This window comes from Mobula birostris, chromosome 21, assembly GCF_030028105.1.
Source record: "Mobula birostris isolate sMobBir1 chromosome 21, sMobBir1.hap1, whole genome shotgun sequence".
NCBI classification, from domain to species: Eukaryota; Metazoa; Chordata; class Chondrichthyes; order Myliobatiformes; family Myliobatidae; genus Mobula; species Mobula birostris.
In genome coordinates, this window is record NC_092390.1 from 8,645,872 (window position 1) to 8,672,521 (window position 26,650).

A 26,650-nucleotide genomic window follows, 5' to 3' on the forward strand; every position below is an offset into this window, starting at 1 on the left:
AAGGACACACCACGTTCCCTTGGCTGGGGCTCAAACTCACGACCTTCAGGTTGCTAGTCCAATGCCTTAACCACTTGGCCACATGCCCTCACCAGGACAGTGCAGAAATATATTAAACTGATAGATTATTAATCTGAAGCAACACACTTAAAATTTGCTGGTGAACGCAGCAGGCCAGGCTGCATCTCTAGGAAGAGGTACAGTTGACGTTACGGGCCGAGACCCTTCGTCAGGACTAACTGAAAGAAGAGATAGTAAGAGATTTGAAAGTGGGAGGGGGAGGAGGAGATCTGAAATGATAGAAAAAGACAGGAGGGGGAGGGATGGAGCCAAGAGCTGGACAGTTGATTGGCAATAGGGATATGAGAGGATCATGGGACAGGAGGCCTAGGGAGAAAGAAAGAGGGAGGGGGGAATCCCAGAGGATGGGCAAGGAGTATAGTGAGAGGGACAGAGGGAGAAAAAGAGAAAGAGGAAAAAAAATACATATATAATAATAATAAATAAATAACGGATGGGGTACGAAGGGGAGGTGGGGCATTAACGGAAGTTAGAGAAGTCGATGTTCATGCCATCAGGTTGGAGGCTACCCAGAAGGAATATAAGGTGTTGTTCCTCCAATCTGAGTGTGGCTTCATCTTGACAGTAGAGGAGGCCGTGGATAGACATATCAGAATGTGAATGGGACATGGAATTAAAATGTATGACCACTAGGAGATCCTGCTTTTTCTGGTGGACAGAGTGTAGGTGTTCAGCAAAATGGTCTCCCAGCCTGCGTCAGGTCTCGCCAATATATAGAAGGCCGCATCGGGAGCACCGGACACAGTATATCACCCCAGCCAACTCACAGGTGAAGTGTCGCCTCACCTGGAAGGACTGTCTGGGGCCCTGAGTGGTGGTGAGGGAGGAAGTGTAGGGGCATGTGTAGCACTTGTTCCGCTTACAAGGATAAGTGCCGGGAGGGAGATCGGTGGGAAGGGATGGGGGGAACGAATGGACAAGGGAGTCGCGTAGGAAGTGATCCCTGCGGAAAGCAGGGGGGTGGGAGTGAAAGATGTGCTTAGTGGTGGGATCCCGTTGGAGGTGGTGGAAGTTACGGAGAATTATACGTTGGACCCGGAGGCTGGTGGGGTGGTAGGTGAGAACAAGTGGAACCCTATTCCTAGTGGGGTGGTGGGAGGATGGAGTGAGAGCAGATGTGTGTGAAATGGGGGAGATGCGTTTGAGAGCAGAGTTGATGGTGGAGGAAGGGAAGCCCTTTTCTTTAAAAATGGAGGACATCTCCTTCGTCCTGGAATGAAAAGCCTCATCCTGAGAGCAGATGCAGCGGAGACGGAGGAATTGCGAGAAGAGGATGACATTTTTGCAAGAGACAGGGTGGGAAGAGGAATAGTCCAGATAGCTGTGAGAGTCAGTCGGCTTATAGTAGACATCAGTAGATAAGCCGTCTCCAGAGATAGAGACAGAAAGATCTAGAAAGGGGAGGGAGGTGTCGAAATGGACCAGGTAAACTTGAGGGCAGGGTGAAAGTTGGAGGTAAGGATAATGAAATCAACAAGCTCAGCATGCGTGCAGGAAGCAGCGCCAATGCAGTTGTCGATGTAGCGAAGGAAAAGTGGGGGACAGATACCAGTATAGGCTTGGAACATGGATTGTTCCACAAAGCCAACAAAAAGACAGGCATAGCTGGGACCCATACGGGTGCCCATGGCTACACCTTGAGTTTGGAGGAAGTGGGAGGAGCCAAAGGAGAAATTATTAAGGGTAAGGTCTAATTCCGCTAGACGGAGGAGAATGGTGGTGTGGAATCCGAAAAGAAGCGGAGAGCTTTGAGACCTTCCTGGTGGGGGATGGAAGTATATAGGGACTGGACATCCACGGTGAAAATAAAGCGGTGGGCGCCAGGGATCGAAAAATTTCAGAGCATGAGAAGTGTCACGAACATAGGTAGGAAGGGATTGAACAAGGGGGGATAAAACAGTGTCGAGGTATGCAGAAACGAGTTCGGTGGTGCAGGAGCAAGCTGAGACAATGGGTCTACCTGGACAGGCAGATTTGTGGATCTTGATCTATTCAGTTGAATCTGAAATAGTCAATTAAACAGACCTTCTAGATGAAGCTTTAATCAAATATGTAACAGACCTATACACCAAAGGTCTATGTTATTCTGCAGTCTTTTCATGAATTGGATAAAGATCAAGGTAAATTTGTTATGAAAGTACTTGTATGTGGAAGATTACAAATGTGGCTGAGTGGTGCAACAACAACAACCACCTCTTACTCAATGTTAGCAAGACCAAGGAGCTGATTATTGACTTCAAGAGGTAGAAACCGGAGGTCCATGAGCCAGTCCTCATGGGGGATCAGAGGTGGAGAGGGTCAGCAACTTTAAATTCCACAGTGTTATCATATTAGAGGCCCTGTCCTGGTGTCTACGTCCTTAGAAGTTTGCAAAACTTCAGTATGACATCTAAAACTTTGACAAACATATAGATGTGTGGTGGAGAGTATATAGACTGGCTGCAGAACAGCCTGGTGTGGAAACACTAATGCCCTTGAATGGGAAATCCTACAAAAAGTAGTGAACATGGCCCAGTCCATCACGGGTAAAGCCCTCCCCATGATTGAGCACATCCACACAGAGCATTGTTGCAGGAAAGCAGCATCTATCATCAGGGACCCCACCATTTAGGGCATACTCCCTTCTCACTGCTTCCATCTGGAAGAAAATACAGGTGCCACAGTACTCACGCCACCAGATTCAGGTATAGTTATTACCCCTCAACCATCAGACTCTTGAATCAGAGGGGATAACTTCACTCAACTTCACTAGCCCCAACATCGAAATGTTCCTACAACCAATGGACTCACTTTCAAGGACTCTTTGCCATGTTCTCGATATTTATTGTTTATTTATCTAGTTTGTATCTAGATTGCAAACTACTCATTTAAAAAATGATATAGCCACCTATAATTTTGCCTGTATTGATTCATAAATAAAATACAAATTTAATACATTAGCAAAATGCTATTAGTAAAATACTAAACTGAATGCAAGTACTGCTGAAAAAAGAAGTTCATGTCCTTTAGAAAATGCATCTGTTGTCTTGGAATACGTAATTGCCCAATGATAGCTGAACAAACTTTTGGCCAAGCTCCAGCCACCACCACCTCACTTTGCTGAAGGTCTTTTCTTGAAGCTGCAAACTTCAAAGTGTATATTGTCATAGTGGTTCCAGAAGTTTCTGTAAAGTTAATGCCTCACTGATGTGCTTTGCACTAGAATGCTGGCTATTCAAGTTGGCATAAAGAGCAGCAATTTTCGATAAATGATTGAAGGATACTTTTTTAGTAAAAGGCTGGCTTTTTGATTAACAAGTTGGGTCGTATATTCCAACCTAAGTGTAAACTTGTAGAGAAAAGAAAATGGATTTCTTGCATTTGGAGGATAGTGTGCTGTAAGGAAAGAGGAATCACCATCTTGCATGCCTGCCTAAGATATGAATTAGCCACTTGGTGCTCTGTTACGGGGTAGGAGATTAGGAGAGGAAATAGCAGCAAAGTTGTAGAGTCTGAATGGGGAAAGCTGCTTGAGTAAAGACTGGGAGCTCTCAGTTTTGTTTCTGCATCGTATAATAGTGGTGAAAAATAGATAATTCCTTTATAGTTTATAGATGATATGTGCTTTTGAATTTGATATTTACTATCCTGCTTTGCAAAGTACAAAGCTAGTAACTTGTTCTCCATGGGAGGTGTGCACAATAGGTCACCCATTTTCAGAATCAAGAATCCAGTTTATATCTGGTTCATGGGTGGGTTTGTTGCCCATTCAGAGATCTGGTGGCAGACGGGTGGAAGCTGTTCCTAAAAGGCACCTTGTCCCTGATGGTAGTTACGAGAAGTCATGTCTGGAATGGTGAGCGACCTTAGTGATGGATGATGGATGACACCTTCTTGAGGCAGTGACTTTTGAAGAGGTCCTCGATGGTGAGAGGCTGGTGCCCTTGATGGAGCCCACCGAGTTTGCAACCCTCTAAAGCATTTCTCAATCCTGTGCATTTGTTTCCATACCACATGGTGAAGCAGCCAGTCTTCATGGTGCACCTGTAGACATTTGCTAGAGTCTCTGATGACATACCAAATTCTGCATTAAGCATGCATTGAGGTTTAAACATCAGCTGATATGATAGATATTTTGCATCTGTTTGCACGATCCAGCCCTCTTGACATTCAAGGATTCTCTATCTGTATACGTTTTAACTAATGATTTATTGGCAAAAGTACTTGAGGGTTTGTGCAGAGTCTAATAAATGGGCATAAATTATGTTCCAAAGGTTAGCAGGAAATGATGTTCTGATGTTGGTGTGCAAGAATCTGCATCAGAGACTGATTAGGGACGCTCATACACACCGCTAATGTTTAGTCAGATGTCTGCAGCGGTCAGTGTGATTAGAAAACTAAGTAAGAGGTAATATGTAAGCTGATGCAGTGCAGTTGGTAGAGAGGTTTCTCTAGGTCCTCTGTAGCTTAATTAGTCATCGTGCTGTGGGTGGAGTATAGTGTGGGTGGTTTGATTCTGCTTTGCTGTGTTTAAGCATGCATCCTCTGCATGCTTTGTTCTGTCTGTAGGATTAGCAAAACAAAAAAAAAGTGAACTTCCTAAATTACTGAAGCTGGGGTTTGGCGGTTCAACTATTTGTTTTGTATTCTAGACTGTCATATATCTGTGTCTGTCATTTCTTAAGAGAAAAAAAATGTTATGCAGGCTTCAGAAAACATGATTCAAGTAAAAGATACTATCAACTGCAAGCTTGTTTTGCAAATCTTATTGCATAATAACTAATAAAATGCAGTGCTTTTCACGAAGTCGTGGAGGAGAGATAATAAAGCAGTGTTTTACACTTCTGAGTCCTGATCAGTTCCAGACCAATAAGGTGTGAAGAAATACCCCCTCCCTCCCCCTTCATGAGTCATGGTGTAGAGCTATCAATAACTTGACATTAGTTGACTTGTCTTGCGTGGAGAGCCCAGAAGAATGTCTGTTGGAAATACCACACTGCTGCAATAGGAGCCACTGTGGTGACCAGAATGATTTATTAAGGCGCAGGACTGGAAAGGAAATTCTTCTTATATTAATTCATGTTCAGGAATATGAGCATAAGTGTGGCAAGGTTCCACTTCCTGTTACTTTGATCATATTATCTAATGAATTAAATATTTTCCTTGAGAAAAGGGAATTTTGAAATTTACTGCAGTCGATTTAAAATGGGGGCATCAGACATACAGAGGATATCAGATGTGAGACTTAGATATGGGTTTTATTTGCCACAGGATGTGGGCATTGCTGACAATGCCAGCATTCATTGTCCATTCCAAGGTGTTCCTGACCTGACCAGGCAATCAGAATCACAATCAGGTTTATTTTCACCGGCATGTGTCCTGAAATTTGTTGTTTTGTGGCAGCAGTACATTGCAATACATAATAAAAACTGTAAATTACAGTAAATAAGTGCAAAAAAAGTGAGGCAGTGTTCATGGGTTCAGTATCCATTCAGAAATCAGATGGCAGAGAGGAAGAAGCTGTTCCTGAATCGTTGACACTGTGCCCTCAGGCTCCTGTATCCCCTTCAGATGGTAGCAATGAGGAGACGTGTCCTGGGTGATGGGGGTCCTTAATGGTGGATGCTGCCTTTTTCAGGCATTGCTCCTTGAAGATGTCCTGGATGCTGGGGAGCTTAGTGTCCATGATGGAGCTGACTGAGTTCACAACTTTCTGCAGCTTCTTTCAATCCCGTGCAGTGCCTTGCCCGCCCCCCCCCCCCATATCAGACGGTGATTCAGACCATTCCTGAAAAACAGGGAATTTTATGGGGACACATGGCAAAATTGCTTCCCTGAAGGTTTGTGCACCATGAGGGTTTTTAAGAGAAACTAGTAGTTTTGTGTTTACTGTCTCTGTGATTAGCCTTTTAATTTTTTTTCAGATTTATTTAATTAACTGTAGATTCTCCAGCTACCAGGTCCAGAGAAAAATGATCCAGCATTCTGAATTGCTAGTTCTGTAATTTAACCACCTCTGATATCATATTCTTAACATAAAAAAGCCATGTGCTATGAAAGTTAAATGTTCTAACACCATGTAAGGCTCCGATTGAAAGATACAGCTCTGTATTATGGTGGTTTTGTTGGTATTGTAGATATATTGACAACATTTTTACTGCAATAATCCTAAGCTGCCTTGTTTCGGCAGCCTGGACTGTTTTGCAGCCCATTTTAGCATGCTTGGGTTGTTGTAAGGTTGCACACAGGTTTTTAATGAGAATTTTGTGTTTAAAAAGTGCACCTCTGGACTCTACTTAATCTCTGCCAGTTATTCCTAACCACGTACCTGGATGTGATAATGCTTATCTCCCATTATTTATTTAGTGAGCTGCGATATTTCACCTCTCCTGCACTTAAAGCAGTTTATTCAGACAACAGTGGCTATTGTACAGCTCTTGGTGTATGGATGTTGTCCTTATCAAGACATTCATGTCTGAACTGGACATGGAATATATTAACCCCACCCTAGGCTCAGCAAACTACATTTCTTGTGTTTTGACTATATCTTCAAATCTACTGTTGCATCGAGAATTTGTTTTTACATCCCTACAGCATTAATTTTTTCAGCTACTTTTTGAGAATCTGATCATCAGCAGAACGGCATAGCGGTTAGCTTGATGGTATTACAACGCGGGGTGTCCTGGAGTTCAATTCTGTCACCATCTGTCAGGAGTTTATACGTTCTCCCCGTGACTGTGTGGGTTTCCTCCGGGTGCTCCAGTTTCCTCCCACAGTCCAAAGACATACCAGTTAATAGGTTAATTGACCATTGTAAATTGTTCTGTGATTAAGCTAGTGTTAAATAGGTCCATTACTGGGTGGTGTGGCTCATTAAGTTGGAAGGGCTCGTTCAGCATTGTATCTATAAATAAAAAGAATAAAAAAGACTGCAAAACTTAAAACAACTAACTGAAAGACATCTCATGTTGGACCTAAGCTAAATCAAATCTGGCTGAACAATAAAGATTTGTTTCTTGAATTGATCTGAGAAATTATTTTCCATGGTTTTCTTTCTTTTTTTTTTTGAAAATCTTATTTTTCTGGTCCCTTTTCCATTTGATTCTGGTAATCTGCACAATCTCTGTAATCTTCCTGGAGCTCAAATCCTCTGGAGGAGATGTGCACTGTGTTTGAAATGACAGTAGGGAGCTTCTATTAGAACAGTGGTGATCAAAGCACATGGAAAAGAAGATGTACTCGTTGGCAGATTAAGAAAATTGGTTAGGTGATTGAGGCACATTCTCCAACCTGTTGTCAAATGTTGATCATAAAACCTGCGTTTGGCCTGTGTTGAAAAATGTGTTTCTTTCTTCTCGCATTCCACTGCAGAGCGTTCGTTTTAGAATGCTAGAAAGAAGTAACCCACTTGCCTGTAATGTGCTTATTTGCAGTTGGAATGTTGTAGATTTTTATTCTATGAGAAGTGCTTACTTAGAGTGCTTAAAGTAGTGCAGTGCCTAATTTTTAACTGGTGTTTGAACTAGTCTTAAAAATTGATCAGCATTAAGGAAATAATTTCAATGTGTGTTGCTTGTCCGTCCTATCCGATGATAACAGTGAGACCTTTGTGGGAGGATTTTTAAAGTCACTCTCTGGACCTTGGAGGTCCGGGTCCGGTTGTACGTATAGTCATTACAGCTGGGGTCTTTCTTGGTTGCTGTGCATGACTGTGACTTCTGTGTCTTGTCATGCCCTTTGGTCTCCTCGAAGTGTTGTGGAACCCAATTTCCAGCCGTTGGATCTCACTGTTGATCTCATCCGCCATTGTGCCAGAGTTGACTTCATATGCAAGGACAGACATCTACCTGTCTCACCGAGGTATGAGGCCCACTGGCTATCCTCACCTGGTTTAGTGGTGTACCAGTTGTGACTGCTATCACGTTCAAAACAGCTACTTTGTGCCACAGATGAGAGCTGAGTGTCCAGTGAGGCCAAAAGGTGAGTGAGCTGCCCCAGAATGGACATGTCAAGCCCCTTCACTACCCCTCCCTAGATCCCACTTTCGATGTGATGTGTGGCAAACCACAGCCGTGAAATTTAACTTTGGCCTTCAAGTGAAAATGGTTGGGCAGCTTTTCTCACGGGGCTTAGTTAAAACAACATTTTAAAAAAAACTATATACAAAACCATTTCCTCAACTAGTTGAAAGCTCAACATTTTGTTTGATGGCTATTTTGAAAAATAAGTAGGTGTATGGATGCCTATTATACACTGAATGGCCACTCTATTAGGTACCCCTGTACACCTGCTCATTAATGGAAATATCTAATCAGCCAAACATGTTGGAGCAACACAATGCACAAAAGCAGGCAGACGTTGTCAAGAGGTTCAGTTGTTTTTCAGACCAAATATCAGAATGGGGAAGAAATGTGATCTAAAAGACTTCGACTGTGGAATTATTGTTGGTGCTAGACAGGGTGGTTTGAGTATCTCAGAAACTGCTGATCTCCTGGGATTTTCATGTACCACAGTCTGTAGAGTTTACAGAGAATGGTGTGAAAAACAAAAAAAAACATCTAGTGAGCACCAGTTCTGTGGGCGAAAATGTCTTGTTAATGAGAGTAGTCAGAGGAGAATGGCCAGACTGGTTCAAGCCGACAGGAAGGTGACAGTAACTTAAGTAACCACGTCTTATAACAGTGGTGTTCAGAAGAACGTCTCTAAATACACAGCCTGTCGCGCTTTGAGGTGAGTGGGCTACAGCGGCAGAAGACCACACACGCACATACGCTCAGTGGCCACTTCATTAGGTATTAGAGGTACATAATAAAATGGCCATTGAGGGTATATCTCCATTTGTAGATATACAGAGCTTGGTTATTGACTGGCCATAATTTTACAAACACAAGAGATCTGCAGGTGCTAAAAATCCCCAGTCACATGTAAGATGCTGGAGGAACCCAGCAGGTCAGACAACATCTATGGACTGATGAAAGATCTCAACTCAAAATGTCAGCTCTTTTATTCGTCTCCACAGCTGCTGCCTGACCAGCTAAGTCCCTCCATTTGTGTGGGAGCCATAATTTCATTAAACACAAAAAATATTTGGGGAACTAAAGAGCTTGCAAAGTACATTATTATCCTGCAGTTTTTTTTTGTTGGGACTGTCTCAACTTGTCACTCCTGGTATTTCTTTTTGGAGATGAGTTTATCAAGCTTTTAGCTTTAGCAAATATGGAATGGAAAAGCAAAATGTCTGCCTTTAAACCTTTATATATCCTGCAGTGAGGATTTGTGAGCTGCAAAGAAGTCATATGTTTCTCAAAGCAGCATGCACTGTTGTGCCAGGTATCGCCAGACACTTTGAATTGGCTCAGTTCTGTTTTGTACCATCCAGCCATTCAGAGTCATCTTACTGAGTGAATGCATTAACAAGATGAAAATGGTGGCGATCAAAGATCCTTGATCCTTCAGTTGACATTGTTCTATGCAGAGTGAGGCATCATTAAAAGTGAGCTAAGCCAGGTTCTAACTGCATGAATGTTAATATCTTTTCACCTCCCCATTAACTCCACAAAAACAATGAACACTCACCTTGAGCAGCAATAATTCCATCCTCTTTTTGGTTCAGAAACAATTCTCTTAATGCTAAGTTTTCCAAGGTTTCAAGTTCCTCTGTTCCAAGTTTTTTTCAAGGGTTGATCAATAAAATGGATATATTTTTGAGCTGCCAATCCCACCCCCCGAATGGGAGTCTGATTTATTCCTGGCCTGAAGTAACTAATAATGTTTTATATTGTAATGAGGTATTCTTGAGTTAACCTTCAATATAAATAAGTGTGCAAGGCACTGGGCATCATCTTGTAAAGTAGATAAGCCTGCTTCCTTTAATGGAAAAGGAAAACCAGTAGTTTCAGAGCAATGTTGTGTAGTTGGAGAGTCTAGGACCAGAGGCACATCCTCAGAATGAAGGATGTCTCTTTAGAACAGAGACGAGTAGGAATTTCTTTAGTCAGAGGGTGTAGTGAGTCTGTGGAATTCATTGTCACAAATGGCTCTGGAGGCCAGGTCATTGGGTTTAAAATTATTGTTTAAAGTGGAGGTTAGTAGATTCTTGATTAGTAAGGGTGTCAAAGGTTGTGGGGAGAAGGCAGGAGAATGAAGTTGAGAGGGATAATAGATCAGCCATGATGGAATGAATGGTGGGGCGGACTTGATGGCCAACTAGCCTAATTCTACTCCTGTGTATTAAAGTCTTACAGACACAGCTCAGCATATCACAGAAACCAACTTCCCTTCCATGGACTCTTGTCAGCATTTCTTACTGTCTCAATAAAGCTGCCAGCATAATTAAGTACCCCCCTCCCTCCCCACCACGGGCATTCGTTCTTCTCCCATCTCCCATCTCCCATCAGGCAACAGATACAAAAGCCTGAAGGCATGTACCACCATGCTCAAGGGCAGGGCAGCTTCTATCCCACTGTTATCAAGTTCCCGAGTACAAAATAGACTCTCACCCTCACAATCTACTTTAAGGCCTACACCTTATTGCCTACTTGCATTGGACTATCTCTGTAACTCTACAATTTGTTCTGCACTCGGTTACTGTTGTACCATGCTTTACCTCGATGTATGAGTAGTATATAAGGCAAGTTTTTCACTGCACCTCAGTATGTGAAGTAATGAAGCAATTTACCAATTTAACAGTAAGTAGCATGTCACTGGTAATGACCATCGTTTTGCTATGATCTCAGCAAATGGAGCCTTTGGCTTGGTGCAAGATTTACTTATTTATTTTACTTAGAGATACAGCGCCCAATAAGCCACATCATGCAGCAACCGAACCACTTAACACTATAAATAATCACAGGACAATTTACAATGACCAATTAACTTACTGAATGGTGCATCTTCGGGCTGTGGAAGAAGACTGGAGCACCTGGAGAAAACCCATGTGGTTCATGGGGAGAATGTAGAAACTTCTTACAGGAACTCTGAGCTCTGGAACACCCTCAGCTGTAACAGAGTCGTCGCACTAACCGCTACGCTACAGTGCTGCGTAACGAACTTCCCTCACTGGCCTCTGTAACTGTCCCAGAGCATGGGGACGACTGCAGTTTTTGGAACCAGTTTCATGATGTAAGTGAGCAGGAAGTGCCAGTATAAACTGAGTATGTGATTTATGAGTTGGCCTTTTCATCCATATCAATAGTTAGAGATTACTTCGGATGTGATATTTTACTTTCCAAGTTGTCTAATGTTTCAATGTGGTTTGCCATTTTGGAAGGATTCCTAAAATTTTAAAGATTTACCAGTGATTATTTTTTCCCAACCAACCACGTTTCTCTAACTGGCGATTTCCTGATTTGAAGTTAAAAAGCCAATGCTTCGTTGTGAGTTGCTGCAATCATTTAGGAATTGATTGGCAATGCTGTTTGTAAGTTTGAAACTTTAATGCTTATCTGCAGTACCAGCAGGCTCCGACTTTGAACTGTGATGCTGAATTATTTGGTGCAGAGGAGACGAGTTAGGAGGAGAATGGGCTAGCAAGAATGGTTTAAAGAAAAGGGTATTTGAAAACCAGACTCAGATTTATTATCACTAACATATGTCACAAAGTTTGTTGTGTAGCAGCAATACATTGCAATACATAAAAATACTGAGGCCCTCCATTATTTGGGGTTGATCATAGATGTTGCATCCTAGCCTTCCACGTATGCGCAAGCCAGGACAGTACAATGTGGAGAGCAAGCTGTTGCCCATGCAGCAGGCTCATTCTCTCCACGCAGCTGATGAATCCAAAGGAATGGCAGAGACTGATACAGTTTGGCAGGAGTTGCCAGTCAGCATCGAGCAACGTAGGACTGCCTTAGGGACTTCATCTCGGGGTTTACCCCCGAAGCCTTCCCTATGAGTGGGTATTGCTGCAGGGCAGCAGAGGTTTGAGATCAGAGTTTTCCTTCTAGATGAACTGACGAGCCTCTTCTGCATGAAGCAATTTATTCTAAGGCGCCAATAACCTGCCTTTGTCCCTACTCCTGTCAGTAGAAATGGTTCTGCTGGGCTTAGTAGCTAAGCCCCAAGTGAGGGCCAAGAGCTGGACTTGGTTGTCAGAGGCTATTTGAGACGCACGCTTTGTGAGCATTTAATAGGTATTGGGAGCTTATCCCCGTGATCACCCCCAGCACCCGTCTATGACAACCTTAAGGAGCCTAAAATTACTATAAACAATAAAATAATATTAATTTATAATAAAAATAAATAGTGCAAAAAGACAGCAAAATGGTGTTCATGGATTGATTCATGGACCATTCAGAAATCTGGTGGCGGAAGGGAAGATGCTGTTCCTACAATGTTGAGTCTTCAGGCTCCTGTACCTCCTCCCTGATGGTAGTGATAAGAAGAGGCCTGTCCCAGATCGTGAGGGTCCTTAAATAAGGCCGTAGGCATTGAATAAAATGGAGCAATGGTGATTCTTGCCCCCCCCCCCCCAATATTCTTCTGAAACTTGACTATTTAGGGCAGGCATGTTTAAGAAAACAATTTAATTATCTATGGAAGTGGGTTCTTTGTAATATGAGGCAGGTTTGAAATTTAGAAGTAATGGTGCTGCTGACTCTTCAGGGAGGGAAAAAAAAAAAGAAAGATTAAAAATCTGTTATTTAAACAGTGCCTGACGCAGTAAAAATTTAACAGTGCATTGCAGTAACCATTTCCTTTGATCAGTGCACCCTCCTGAATTATTCAGCGATGCTTGTTTCTATGTGCCTGTCGTTCATTTGGGCTGAGAAATAGCATTTTGTATTTGACCCACATCACATCCTGTAGTCAGCATTTATCTTGCTGCAGAGGATTCTGTATTTGAATGGGGTCCAGAGCACATTCAAATCATCTTCCTTCACTTGCTCAGATCAGCTGGATGTTCTCCCAAGCTGCTTCGAAGACCAGTGGACTTGTATGTCAGTTCGTGTTCGCTGCGTAACTGAAGGGATACTGCACCATTGGTAGTTGGCATGGTAGCGCAGGGTATAGTGGACTGCTTTGCAGCACCAGCAATGAGCGATTGGGGTTTAATTCCCGTTGATTCCTGCCGTTGTCTGTATGGATTTTGTACGTTCTTCCCATAACTGTGTGGGTTTCCCCTGGTAGCTCTGGTTTCCTCCCACATTCCAAAGACGTATGGGTTGGGGTTACTGAGTTACCTGCTGTGTTGGCGGCAGAAACATGGTGACACTTGTTGGCTACCCAGCACAGGTTTGGTTGTCGATGCAATCAACACATTTCACTGTGTGTTTCCGTGTAAGTGTGACAAATAAAGCTTATCTTGTATCTTTATCTGTAGATTCAATTGGCCCCTGCATCAGATTATTATCTTTTATTTAGAGATACAGTGCGGTAACAGGCTGTTCCAGCCCAACGAGCCTCTGCAGCCCAATCACACCCATGTGACCAACTAAACCGTACATCTTTGGGACTATGGGAGGGGACCGGAGCTCCCAGAGAAAACCTACTTGGTCACGGGGAGAGCGTGCAAATGCCTTACAGGCAGCGGAATTGATCGCCGGCGTTGTAAAGCGTTACCATAACTGCTGCACCATCATGCCACCCACAAGTTTACTGCATCTGGGTGCAGTGGGCTTGGGAAGGTTTGAACAAGCTAAGGGAAAGCTTGAGCCCGTGAGTTACCACAGAACTTTCATGCCTCGCCACTCAGAAATTCTGCAGATGTTGGAAGTCCAGAGTAGCAGGCACAAAATGCCAGGGGAACTCAGCAGGTCAGGCAGCATCTATGGAACGGTATAAAGATTGGACACTTTTGGTCAAGGCCTTCACCATTTGACTCCTGATGAAGGGTCTTGCCTCGAAACGTCGAATGTTTATTCCTTTCCATAGATGCTGCCTGAGCTCCCCCAGCATTTTGTGTGTGTTGCCACTCACCAAACTTTGCAAGTGTTTAACATCTGCCATTTAAAATAGATTTGATCAGACTAAACAGCATGTGCTATTTAACCTCTTTATTTGGTGATATCGAATTATTGCACAGAATCATTCACAGTGCAGTTCTCACTGGAATTTGGGATTTGCAAACTTTTCTCTTTACTGATATTCAACCAGTGTGATGAAAATTGCTGAACTGGGTCAATTACCTGTTTACATGAGGCAGTTAACTGAAGATGCTTTAAACCACTGAGGATGTGGCAAGCACTGCATCATTACAAGTTGTTTCTGTTTTTCTTAAATAACCATCTTTATGTACTTAAGTACTTGGAAATTAATATTTTTGAAGTTGGCTTACAGTTAGTAGTGATCCTTTGCTTGTTTGAAAGACACTCATTTGATCAAGGTTGTGAACATTTTAGTTGAAATTTCAGTTCTGGTAGTTACTGAGGAGAAGTATACTTGTCACCTAGAGTTGAGAAAAAAAACTTTAAAAATCAGTTTTGCTGAAGCTATACTCAGTCGCCACTTTATTAGGTACACCTGTACACTTCATCAATACAAATATCTAATGAGCCAATCATGCCCACTGGATGTTTGGTTTTTTTTTTGCACCATTCTCTGTAAACTCTAGAGGCTGTTGTGAGTGAAAATCCCAGGAGATCAGCAGTTTCTGAGATACTGAAATTACCCTGTCTGACACCAACAATCGTTCCACTGTGAGAATCACTTACATCACATTTCTTCCCCTTTCTGTTTGGCTTGAACAACAGCTGAACCTCATGACCGTGACTGCATGCTTTTATGCATTGAATTGGCTGCTTAGATATTTGCATTAATGAACAGGTGTACGGGTGTACCTAGTGAAGTGGCCACTGAGGGTATGTCAGAGATCATAAACCTGATTCTGATACCATCAGTACAAATAGAGGTTGCTGCTGATTAACACATACATTTTGGCCACTATTATGGAATACACTTTTAAAATGTAACTGGTATTCCATGATTATGTGGACTGGGCATAATAATGAATATTTTGGTAGAAGTTTTGGATCATCAGAACAGAGTCCATTTCAACCCAAAATGTCGACAGTTTCTTCCCATCCTCCACAGATGTCGCTCAGCTGGCAGATTTCCTCCAATAGACTGGCTTGTTTGTTGCTCCAGCATTCGCGTCTCTTGTGCCTCCATGTGAATACCTTCTGCTGTAAGGTAGACCTTGTGAAACAAGATTTTTCATCATTCTGTCTAAATGAGTAATTGCAGAGTCCACTTAAATGCGTGGGTGATGACATTTTTCTAATTTCTCTCCTCTGCGGCCCAGAACTTAATTGGTTCATTGATAAGATGACTAATCTTTCCATACAATGTGCCGAGAATCCCTTCCTTTTCAAAATGTCCTTGAGAGCAGCTATTGAGATAGATTTGATATGATATTTTTGCTGTTAACAGTTAATGCTTGAAGTTTTCTGAAGAACCAAACATAACTGAAAGTTAGTTCAATCATTTAAAGTCATTATCTCAGTAGATTAATTACCATTGTATCCTGGGATAAGGTTTTGGTATCTGAACCGATGTGTTTTGAGTTAGATTGGTGCTGGCACACAAGAGCACAGAACTACTCCTGTGGGAAGGATTCAGTGGTGACCTTGAGACCTGTCTGTGTGGAGATTTCATGTTCTCCCTGTGGCTTCTTTTGGTTTCTTCTGGGCGCTGCAGTTTTGGTGCACATCCCAAAGACCTGCTAATTGGTAGTTAATTACTGACCATAAATGACCCTCACTGTAAGTGAGAAGGAGAAATGGAGTGAAGTATGGTAAGAGGAAATGGGACTGAGAGCTGGCAGAGACTCGATGGGATGAACAGCCTCCTATATCATAGGTGCTTGTGAAATGTGAGTTGCATAAGGGTTTAAAGAAGAAATTGGTTTTATATGTTACGTGTACGTGAAAGCATTCGGTGAAATGTATCACCTGTGTCAATGACAAACAGTGTGAGGATGTGCTGGGAGCAGCCCGCTATAGTGTCACCATGCCTCCGACACCAACACGGGGCATCCCACAGCTGATTAAACTCAACCGTACACCTTTGGAATGTGGGGGGGTGGGACCCGTGAACCTGGAAGAAACCCACACAGTCACGGGGAGAAGATACAGATTCCTTACAGGCAGCAGCGGGAATAGAATCCCGGTGGGTGGTCGCTGGCACTCTAAAGTGATCGTGCTGTCCGCTATACTGCTGCCCTGTCCTTGGCATCGACTTCAATGGCCGGGAACCGAACTCCGGCCAACTGCTTGGCAGCTATGCCTGCCACTTTGCTACCATTGTACTTAAATCCCCGAGCTAAGCTGAGAGGAGATTGCTGACGGTCAGCACAAGATTCTGCAGATGCTGAGAGTCCAGAATAACACACACAAAATGTGTGTCAGGCAGTACCTATCAGTCCTGATGAAGGGTCTCGAGCCAAAGCGTCGACTCCTTGTTCCTGACCTCCAGCGTTTTGTGTGATGATTGTTGACCTAAAGATTTAGCATAGTCTGGCCTGTTCAACTTGGCTTCTTGAATGACGGCGCTATGAAAATGGAATGGAAGAGCTGAGCCGTGGAGCATGTTAACTTCGTTTTTTAAAGCCAGTTTTGATTATATCCTGTAACCAAGACACTTGTGAACAGAGCATGGGCAAAATTCTGCAGATACTGGAAATCTGAGGCTGGAAAAAAAACAGAAGGCTAGATGGCACTGATAGGGGACATAATGTTTGGGTTAATGACCTTTCATGGTTTTTATGTCCGTACTGCTGATGTCATGCAGTTCTTTTAGCAAGACCCTTTGATTGCTGTTCACTTCGTTTTATTCAGAGATACAGCACTGTTACAGGCCCTTCCTGCCAACAAGCCCAAATACACCCATGTGATCATTTAACATACTAACCATGCATCTTTGGCATGTGGGATGCATCCAAAGGAATGATAACGTGGACTGAAAAAGCTAGTAGTCTGATATCCAAGTCCCTGATTGGAAGCTTAATCATGTTTTGCACACCATAGTTTTAAAATAATTGTAGACTGAGCTACAGTCTTTTTTCAATATGTGCAAGATATTTATCAATGATCTTCTTGTGAATTCTTTAATATTTTAAAGTGTTCAACAATTTGCTGAATTAATGCCAGGATTCAGTAAACATGAAGGTAATACAAACAAGTACTGGTATTAGAATTTATGGAGAATCAACTTCATCCCCCATATACATGTACATGTTTTAGGAATTTGACTTGGTGTGTTGGTCACAGCATCCAACAAAAAATAACATTCAACATTTATAAAGAATTATATATATAAAAAAAGGCAGTAGCTAGAGTATAGACAAGGAATAAAATGTACATAAATACCTGCATGTATTTACAATGTAAAAAGGCATTATAAAAATGGTTTGAAGCTTTTATGTACAGTGACAGGGGTAATAGATAGAAAGGAGTGGGGTTCTTAAGAATATTACATATATAGGGATTCATATATAATATGAATACCTCATTTTTTTATATTGAGGTATTTGCCTGTATATACCTCAATTTTAAAACAATTATAAAGATCATGTTAAAAATCAGATATGCATTTCATGCAGTTGCCTGCAGATGTTGATGGTTCTTCTGAGTACTAGTTCAGATTTATAGCACTGCTTTAAAGGATGATCATTCTCCATTCTGGTTAGGTGTTCCTCATATGTGAAGTTAATATATTGTTTAAAAGCTTGTGTTTCAATTAGTTTTAGTACAAAATCTGATCATATTGATGTACAGTATCAGTGCTAATCCTAGCATCTAGAAATATCTTATTCAGTTCTGTGTTATCTGTACAATTATTTACATTTTAGCAATTGGAATTATTGATTTTTAACCTAATGAAGGAAGTCAATTTTACTTTGGCAGATATTTATTAAATCTCAAGCAGTTTGCAGTCCTTAGAACTATATTGGATCTTTTAGAAGATATTAAGGTCTTTAAGCTTTAGTCCATCTTTCACTGAGACTCATTGCATTAGTCCGTGGCCTCCTCTGCTGGTGCGATGAGACCACACTCGGGTTGGAGGAGCAACACTCTATATTCCACCAGGGTAGCCTCCAACCTGATGGTGTGAACATTGATTTCTCGAACTTCGGTAATACCCCCTCCCTCACAACCTCTCCTTCATTATCCCCCATTCCTGTTTCCCTTTCTCACCTTACCTCCTTACCTGCCCATCGCCTCCCTCTGGTACTTCCTTCCCTGCCCTTTTCTTCCATGGTCTTCTGTCCTCCATTATCAGATCCCCTCTTTTCCAGCCTTTTATCTCTTTCACCAATCAATTTCTCAACTTTTTACTTCACCCCGCCCTCTCCTGGTTTCACCTATCACCTACCACCTTGTACTACTTCCTCCCCTCTCCCCACCTTCTTACTCTGAATTCTTCTTCCTTTCCAGTCCTGAGGAAGGGTCTCTGCCCGAAATGTCGACTGTTTACTCTTTTCCCTAGGTACTGCCTGACCTCCTGAGTTCCTCCAGCATTTTTTGTGTGTTGCTTTGGATTTCCAGCATCTTTAAATGTTCTTGTGCTTGTGAAATTAAATAATCACTAGTTTTCAGAGAATTAGTTTTTGTTTATTTTAGAAGTGCAGAGTTATGTTAGAAACCAATTACAAAAAGAATTGACAGCAAAGTGGATGTAATAATCCGAAAACAGCAGCAAAGCAAAACAGCAAGTTGAATTTGACCTTACTTGTCACTCTGACTCCCTCAATCCATTTATCACGAGTAGACCAACAGACAGTAATTGAGTTTGCAAACTGAGTTAACAAGTAACTTTATCATTTTCAGCCATAATTGTTTGGTCAGTGCCATTTGCTTTTCATTGTGTTTGCCAATGTCCACGCACTGTAATGGTTTGTGAACATGATGCTTCCTTGTTGGAAGGAATCTTCATTAACTAAAACCAGTAGTAAGATTGGAATATGATTTGTTCTTTTGATTCTTTGGAGGTAGATGAGCTTTATTTGTTACATGTACACCGAAACATCAAAACGTAGAGTGAAAAGACAATCAAGTCAACGAGGATTGTGCTGGAGGCAGCCCGCAAGTGTCACCACACTTCTGGTGCCAACATAGCAAGCCTGCAACTCACTAACCCTAACCAGATGTCTTTGGAATGTGGGAGCACCCAGAGGAAACCCACGCGTTCGTGGGGAGGCTACCAATCTGAGACCATGGCACAAGTGGTCTGTCTCATCATTCTTGGATGCAGAGCATAAGGAGGTGAAGGAATGACTCAGAGAGGAGTTTTTGTGAGATGCATAAGGTCTGGGGTAGGAGGCCTGGAGGCAGGCTGTCTGTGCATGTGTGGGAGGGTGGGTGGGAAATGGCTTGTCTTGCTGCTGTTCTGCTGACCACTGTGGGGTGAGTATAGTATGCCGGTGCTGGAATGTGTGGCACCACTTGCAGGCATATCCTTGGGTTGTGTTGCTTGGTAATGCAACTGTATATTTCACTGTATGTTTCGATGTACTCATGGTAAATAAATAAATTTGAATCTACTGATAAATGGGTGTCCCATGGCAATTCTTGAGGAAAAAGGAATTCTGATAAATAGAGAAAATACTGGAAATGCACAGCATGTTGGGCAGCCTCTGTGGAGTGGGAAGCAGATAACATGTTGGAACACCTACACATTCAGATAAACTGCTGGAGGAACTCAGCAGGTCAGGCAGCATCTGTGGTGAGAAATAAAGAGCCAGCAATTTGGGCTGAGACCCATCATCAGCATTTTGTGTGTTCCTCTGGATTTCCAGCATCTGCAAAATCTCCTGCGTTTGTAACACGTCGGGTCAGAATGAGAAATAGTTTTATGTTGTGGATGGTGTTGAGAGCACAAAGGGAATGTTTGTGGAAATCTAAAGGAATGAAATTATGTAAACAACGTGTTTCAGAGGATTATTAATTACGGCTGATTTGTCTTGAAGAGATGTAATTAGGGGAATATGAATGAGGACAATAGGAAAGAGAAAAGTCCCTAAAAAATAAAACTGGAACTATGAGATAAAGATCACAGAAGCTACTGGAATCCTGAGATAATGTTGGAAATCCCCAGGAGGCCAGGCAATACCCGTATGAGAGAGAAACAAAGCAGACATTACAGATTGCTGACCAGATCGGAACTAGTCAGTCCGAGAACAGACTGGAAAAGCTGGTTATCTGAAACTGTTGAGTTCAGCATTGAAAATCTCATGCTAATTTAGCAAAGATTCACCCTGCTACCAACAGCGAGAAGGCAGTTTATTTAGTGCAGTGTCGCACTATGCAAAGTGGCTATTGTATTGCACAAACACACACGATTTTGCAGTTGCTGGAAATCCGGAGCAACACACACACAAAATGCTAGAGGAACTCAGCAAGACAGGCAGCATCCATGGAAATAAGTAAACAGTGATGGCTTCAGTCCTGAAGAAGAATTTGGGCTGGAAGCGTTAATTGTTTATTCATTTCCAAAGATGTTGCATGACCTGTTGAGTTCCGCCAGCATTTTGTGTGCGCTGGCTATAGCATTGACCTACATTTTGGTTGTGAAAAATACAGTGAATATAGGTTTTTTTTTTCATTTCTAGCCTCACACCTAATAATTTCCTTTTATTGCTTTGGTTAAAAAAATCTGCTTTACATTTTCAAGTGTGGCTTAGGGTACAGGTGGTGTTGCTTAAGTTGTCTCATTGCATCTGGTAGATTTTGCAAAATCTTTGTGTGATGTTGATTTTCTAAAATTGATCTCGCCGTCACCCAGCAAGGCAACTTCTTGGCGGGAGGTGCAGTAATGTAGTGGTTAGCGTAGTCGCTCTACGACACCGGTAACGTAGTGGTTAGCGTAGTCGCTCTACGACACTGGTAACGTGGTAGTTAGCGCAGTCGCTCTACGACACTGGTAACGTGGTAGTTAGCGCAGTCGCTCTACGACACTGGTAACGTGGTAGTTAGCGCAGTCGCTCTACGACACCGGTAACGTAGTGGTTAGTGCAGTTAAGCTCTACGTCAGGAGTAACATGGTGGTTATCACAGTCGCTCTATGACACTGGTAACGTAGTGGTTATTGTAGTCACTTTACGACACCGGTAACATGGTGGTTAGCGCAGTCACTGTACATCAGCGGTAACGTGGTTAGCGCAGTCACTACGTCAGCAATAACGTCGTGGTTAGCGCAGTCGCTGTACGTCAGCGGTAACGTAGTCATTAGCGCAGTCACTCTATGTCAGCAGTAATGTAGTGACTAGCAAAATCGCTTTACAGCAGCGGTAACATACTGGTTAGCGCAGTAGCTTTACGGCACCGGCAATCACCGATCAGCGTTTGACTCACCACTCTTGGTAAAACGACAGTTCTCCCCAAGATTGCGTAGATTTCCTCTGGGTGCTCCAGATTCCTCCCACGTTCCAAGACAAACAATTGGGGTTAATGAGTGGTGAGCATGATACCTTGGCAGCGGACGTGTGGCGACACTTGCGGGCTGCCCCCAGCACTGCTCTTGCTGATTTGATTTGACGCAAACAATGCACTTCACTGTTTGTTTTGATGTACGTGACAAAAAAAGATTGTCTTTACCCAAGAGATTCTGCAGATGCTGGGCACATGAAGGGTCTCTGCACAAAACGTCGACTGTTTATTCCTTTCCATTGATGCTGCCTGACTTGCTGACTTCCCCCAGCATTCTGTGTGTGTTATCTTTATCTTCTGACATTGAGAATGATCTTCCTGGTTGCAGCTTGCATTCAGACTAAGAACAGACGATAAGCATAGTGACAGCATTGGAATATCATTTTGCTACAACGGAATGTGATTTATTTCGTATAGCATATTATTATATGTAGAATTCTTAATGATAAATGTCAAAATTTAACAGAAAAATGTTGCCAATGTCTGAAGTCTGAAACAAAAACAGAAAATGCAGTAAAATACTCAGCATTGCAGGAAGCATCCGTGGAGAGAGAAAAACAGTTAACATTTCACAATGCAGATCGTTCAATATCTGAAAGGTCATTGACTGTTAACGTTAATTCTTTCTCCCCCACCCAACAGGCTTTTCATAACCTATATCCCCAGTATTTATTGTTTTTATTTCAAAGGTTTTTATGGTGAAAAATTCAGAGATCAATAAATCACTGAATGGCCAAGAACCAGTTCTATGAGCATATTTGGTCCAATGGTGACTTTGGGAGTAATGTGCTATTCCCAGAACACCAGAATGGCAAACTAAAAATACTATTCTGCTGCTGTGAAACACATTCGGTGTGTCGCTGTGCTCTGGGAAGTTGCAAAGTATTTCCTGTGCTCAAATGTAAATACCTTCCTTGACAGATTATCTATCTGTATTCTGTTTCTTCTTGGCTGCCTTCCTTCCCTCAGAAAAACAAATGAGACTGAAACCAAAGGATAAAATCTCAAAACATAGAATTGAGAAAAATTAGTTTGAACATTTCACCAATAAATTTCTCCTTTTAGATTTCCCTGAGGAATAAACGAGATCTCAGTTTTCACCAGAGACAGCTGTTTAGCTGGCTGTATCAACCTGCCATCTTGTGTGTTTTAGATTGCAGGGTATGTCAGACATCAGGGGCTCCTCCTCACGGAAGGAACCATCCATTCAGACCTGGAACTAATACTAAAAAATCCAAAGTGGGGGCCTGCAGTGCACCAGTGTTGAAAAGATTAGCGAGAGCATAAATCACGAAGGTGTTGCAAAGTTTTGGCATTGAGGGAGTCAAGACAATAAAGTTAGCATTCCTATTTAAGAGGCATACAGTACTCGTAGCTGAGCTTGTGAATTATTTGTATTGTTTTAACTGTCTTTGGCTGTCTTCAGACCTATGGCAAGTAGGTTGCAAAAAGCACTGCTGCGTGCAGAGTCTTTGCGTGAAAACGTTGATTGTCCTTTTGCCTCCGTAGATACTGACTGACCTGCTCAGTTCCTCCACCAGTTTTTTGTTTCTAACTCCAAGGGTGGCACGTTAGTATAGCAGTTAGTGCATTTGCTTTTTAGTGATAGGAATCACTGATCAGGATTTGAATCCCGCCATTGCCTGTAAGGAGTTTGTATGTTCTCCCTATGACTGTGTGCGCTTCCTTCGTGTGCTAGTTTCCTGCCACATTCCAAAGAGGTGCAGGTTGGGGTTAGTGAGTTGTGGGCATGCTATGTTGGCACCGGAAGTATGGCGACACTTGCAGGCTGCCCGTATCAGGTCCTTGGACTGTGTTGGTCATTGACACAGAGCAACGCTCTTCACAGCAATGCTTGAATGTAACAATTGTCTTCGTAAGGCAAATGGTAGTCAGCCTTAGTGGACCTGAGAATTAGCTTTGATAAATCTAAAACATAGACTTTGGAATTCCTGCTGGTTGTGTGTGAAAAACTGACTGCATTTGAGGATGGGGCCAATGGGTTGATGCATGAGGGGCACCTAAGGAGTTTTCTGGTACGGTGAAATTAAATGCAGACAAGTCGGAGGTGTTGCAATTTGTGAGGACCGACTAGGGTTGGGCTTAACTGTGAACGTTAGAGCACTGAGCAGTGTGGTAGAACAGAGGAATTTGGAAATACAGGCCCATAATTCCTTGAAAGTGGTATCAAAGGTAGATGAGTCTTAAGAGAGCTTTTGGCACATCAGGGAATTGAGTATAGCAGTGGGAATGTTAGCTTGAATTTGTATAAATAAAGACATTGGAGAGGCCAAATTTGGAGCATTGGTCACCTTTGTGCAGTTCTGGTTACCTGCCTAGTGGAAAGGTATCAATACGATTAAAAGAGCACAGAGAAGATTTACAAGGATGTTGCCAGGACTTGAGGACCAGAGTTACAGGGAAAGGCTGAATAGGTTAGAACTTTATTCCCTGGAGTGTAGCAGAATGAGGGGAGATTTGATAGAGGAATACAAAATTATGAGAGGTATAGATAGGGTAAATGCAGGCAGGCTTTTTCCACTAAGGCTGGGTGAGGCTACAACTAGAGGGCATTGGTTAAGGATGAAAGGTGAAATATTTAAGGTGAATTTGAAGGGGAATTTCTTCACTCAGAAGCTGGTGCAAGAGTGGAATGAGCTGCCGGTCAAAATGGTTCAACTGCAAAATTCAAGAGAGGTCTGAATAATTACAAAGGGTATGGAGGGCTATGGGCCTGGGTTGGTGGGACAAGGCAGAATATTCCAACGTGGATGAGATGGACCACGTTTCTGTTTCTATCCTGTAGTGTTCTATTACTCCAGAGCTGTTTGAATATTGTCCTGTGAATTTAATGCCTGTTTTTGAATAGTTCCACTCTGATTTCTTCCTTTTTTTTAAAAGCAAATGCTGATGAAACAACAGGAGAGACTGTCAGAACGGGAACAGGATATCGAAGAACAAATATACAAACTGAAAACTGATAAAAGTGTGATTGAGGTAAGGGAAATTCAACACTTGAATCTTCTCGGCTTGTTGCAATTATGCATGAATGTTAAATGGAGTTGGTTTACTGTGGTCAGCTGAGACTTTGGACTCCCTGCTTACATTGGATCAGTGCCCTGGTTACGTTGCTGAATAGTGCCATTAAGCAGGCAAATAGCCATTCTCCCATTATTAGTTAAATATCCAACTATAGTAAAGCTCCAGTTCTAAAATTCTCCTCTGGATCTCGGGACTTCCCTGCCTCAACAATTCTCAATTTTTTTTTGGCATTTCTAGTGTTTCTAATTAGTACTTAATTCAAAAACTGGTCCTGGCCTAGCTGAGTCTTCAATTTGGTTCACGCACCAGATGTTTAAGTTGAAACTGCAATTTCAAAGTCAAAATAAATTTATGATCGAAGTACATTTATGGCACCATATACAACCCTGGGATTAATTTTCTTACAGGCATTTATGGGAAAATAAAGAGATACTAATAGAATTTATGAAAAACTACAGATAAAGATTAGTGCATTAGACAAATCGTGCAAATAATCAAAAACAAGTAAATAAACAATACTGAGAACACGAATGTAGAGTCCTTGGAAGTGAGTCCATGGGTTGTGGAATCAGTTCAGAGTTGAGGGGAGTGAAGTTACACACACTTTTTCAGGAGCTTGGTGGTTGTAGTGTAGTAACTGACCTGGAACCTGGTGGTGTGGGACCCAAGGCTCCTGTACCTCCTGCCCGATGGAAGCAGTGAGAAGAGAGCACAGCCTGGGTGGTGGGCATCCTTGATGATGCTGCTTTCTTATGGCAGGGCTCCAAGTGAATGTGCTCGGTAATGGGGGGGGATCTTTGCCTGTGATGGACTGGGCTGCATCCACCACTTTTTGTAAACTTTTCTGTTCCTGGTCATCGGTGTTTCCATGCTAGGACACAATGCAACCAGCCAGGTTACTTGTCACTGTGCATCTATAGAAGTTTGTCAGTGTTTCCAAATCTACGCAGACTTTTAAGTAGAGATGCTGTTGTGCCTCTGCTTTCAACACAGATGTGTCATCTAAACTGGCATATTTGCAGTTAAAAGAAATCACTGTCGTCAGACTGTTCCCTTTGGATGTGATTTAAGTCAGTTCATGAACATTAAAATATCATCTAATACTGTAATTCAGGAAGGTGGCCCATTACCCTTCCAACTTCCCCTTGCTTTAAACATCACCAAGGCCGATATGACTGAAGCTCTTAATGGTACCTTGGAAATTGACTGTGGCATTACCTTCACAAGTGAAGATAAAGCGATTCCGATTAAAATAATTAAATGATGTGAAGTGGTTTGGGACATATCTGAGGATGCAGAAGAGTGCTAAAGGAGCTCAAGTGGATTCTTACTTTCAATCCCTATAGGAGCTTCAAAAGAATGAAGACAAGAATACCATTTGCTCAAAATGAAATCTGCTTTAAATTTTCCATAATTTACCTGGGGAGTGTAGAAGAGAGTATTACACAAACTTTTGATATGATCTGTCCACTTGACCCTCCCCTCATCTTCTCTTAACACTGTCAACATAATACATTTTATTTATTTACTTAGAGGTGCAATGTGGAACAGGCCTTTCTAGCCCAACAACCACCCTGTCCATCAACCCACCTATTTAACACAAGCCTAATCACAGGACAGCTTACAATGACCAATTAACCTACTAACAGGTACATCCTTGGAGAAGAGAGGAAACCGGAGCACCCGGAGGAAACCTATTGGGCAAACTCCTTACGGACAGGGCCAAAATAAAACTAAACCATGGAATGCCCTGAACAGTAATAACGTCATGCTAACCATTACACTACTGTGGTGTTAAGCTGCTGGCGTTTCGTTCTCCTTCAGGAGACTAGTGACCTTTTCATTATTCTCCCTCTCACTCCCATTGAGGCAACTTGTACATTTTCACCAACATCTGCTTGACTCTTCACCAACTTGTATTCGTTGCTTCTATAAACATTCTGCAGTAGGAATTATTTTTCCTGTATGACCAAAGTTCTGCTCTGTTTACCTCAAAAGCTGAGGCATAGTTGCAAGAAAAAGTTTGCGAACCCTTTGCAATTACCTGGTTTTCTGCATTAATTACTCATAAAATGTAGTCTGATCTTATCTAAGTCACAACGATAGACAAACTCAATCTGCCTAAACTGATAACACACAAATAATTGTACTTTTCATATCTTTATTGAACACATTGTTTA

At 42.2% G+C, this 26,650-nt stretch overlaps 1 protein-coding gene across 1 annotated transcript in view; it reads left to right on the plus strand.

Moving 5' to 3' along the window:
- Window positions 1-26,650, plus strand: part of LOC140185564 (E3 ubiquitin-protein ligase TRIM8-like) — a 133,619-nt gene that overhangs the window by 81,395 nt on the left and 25,574 nt on the right. The window contains 1 exon segment of the mRNA XM_072238910.1: window positions 24,330-24,425. Within this exon segment, the coding sequence (XP_072095011.1) occupies window positions 24,330-24,425 (96 nt within the window).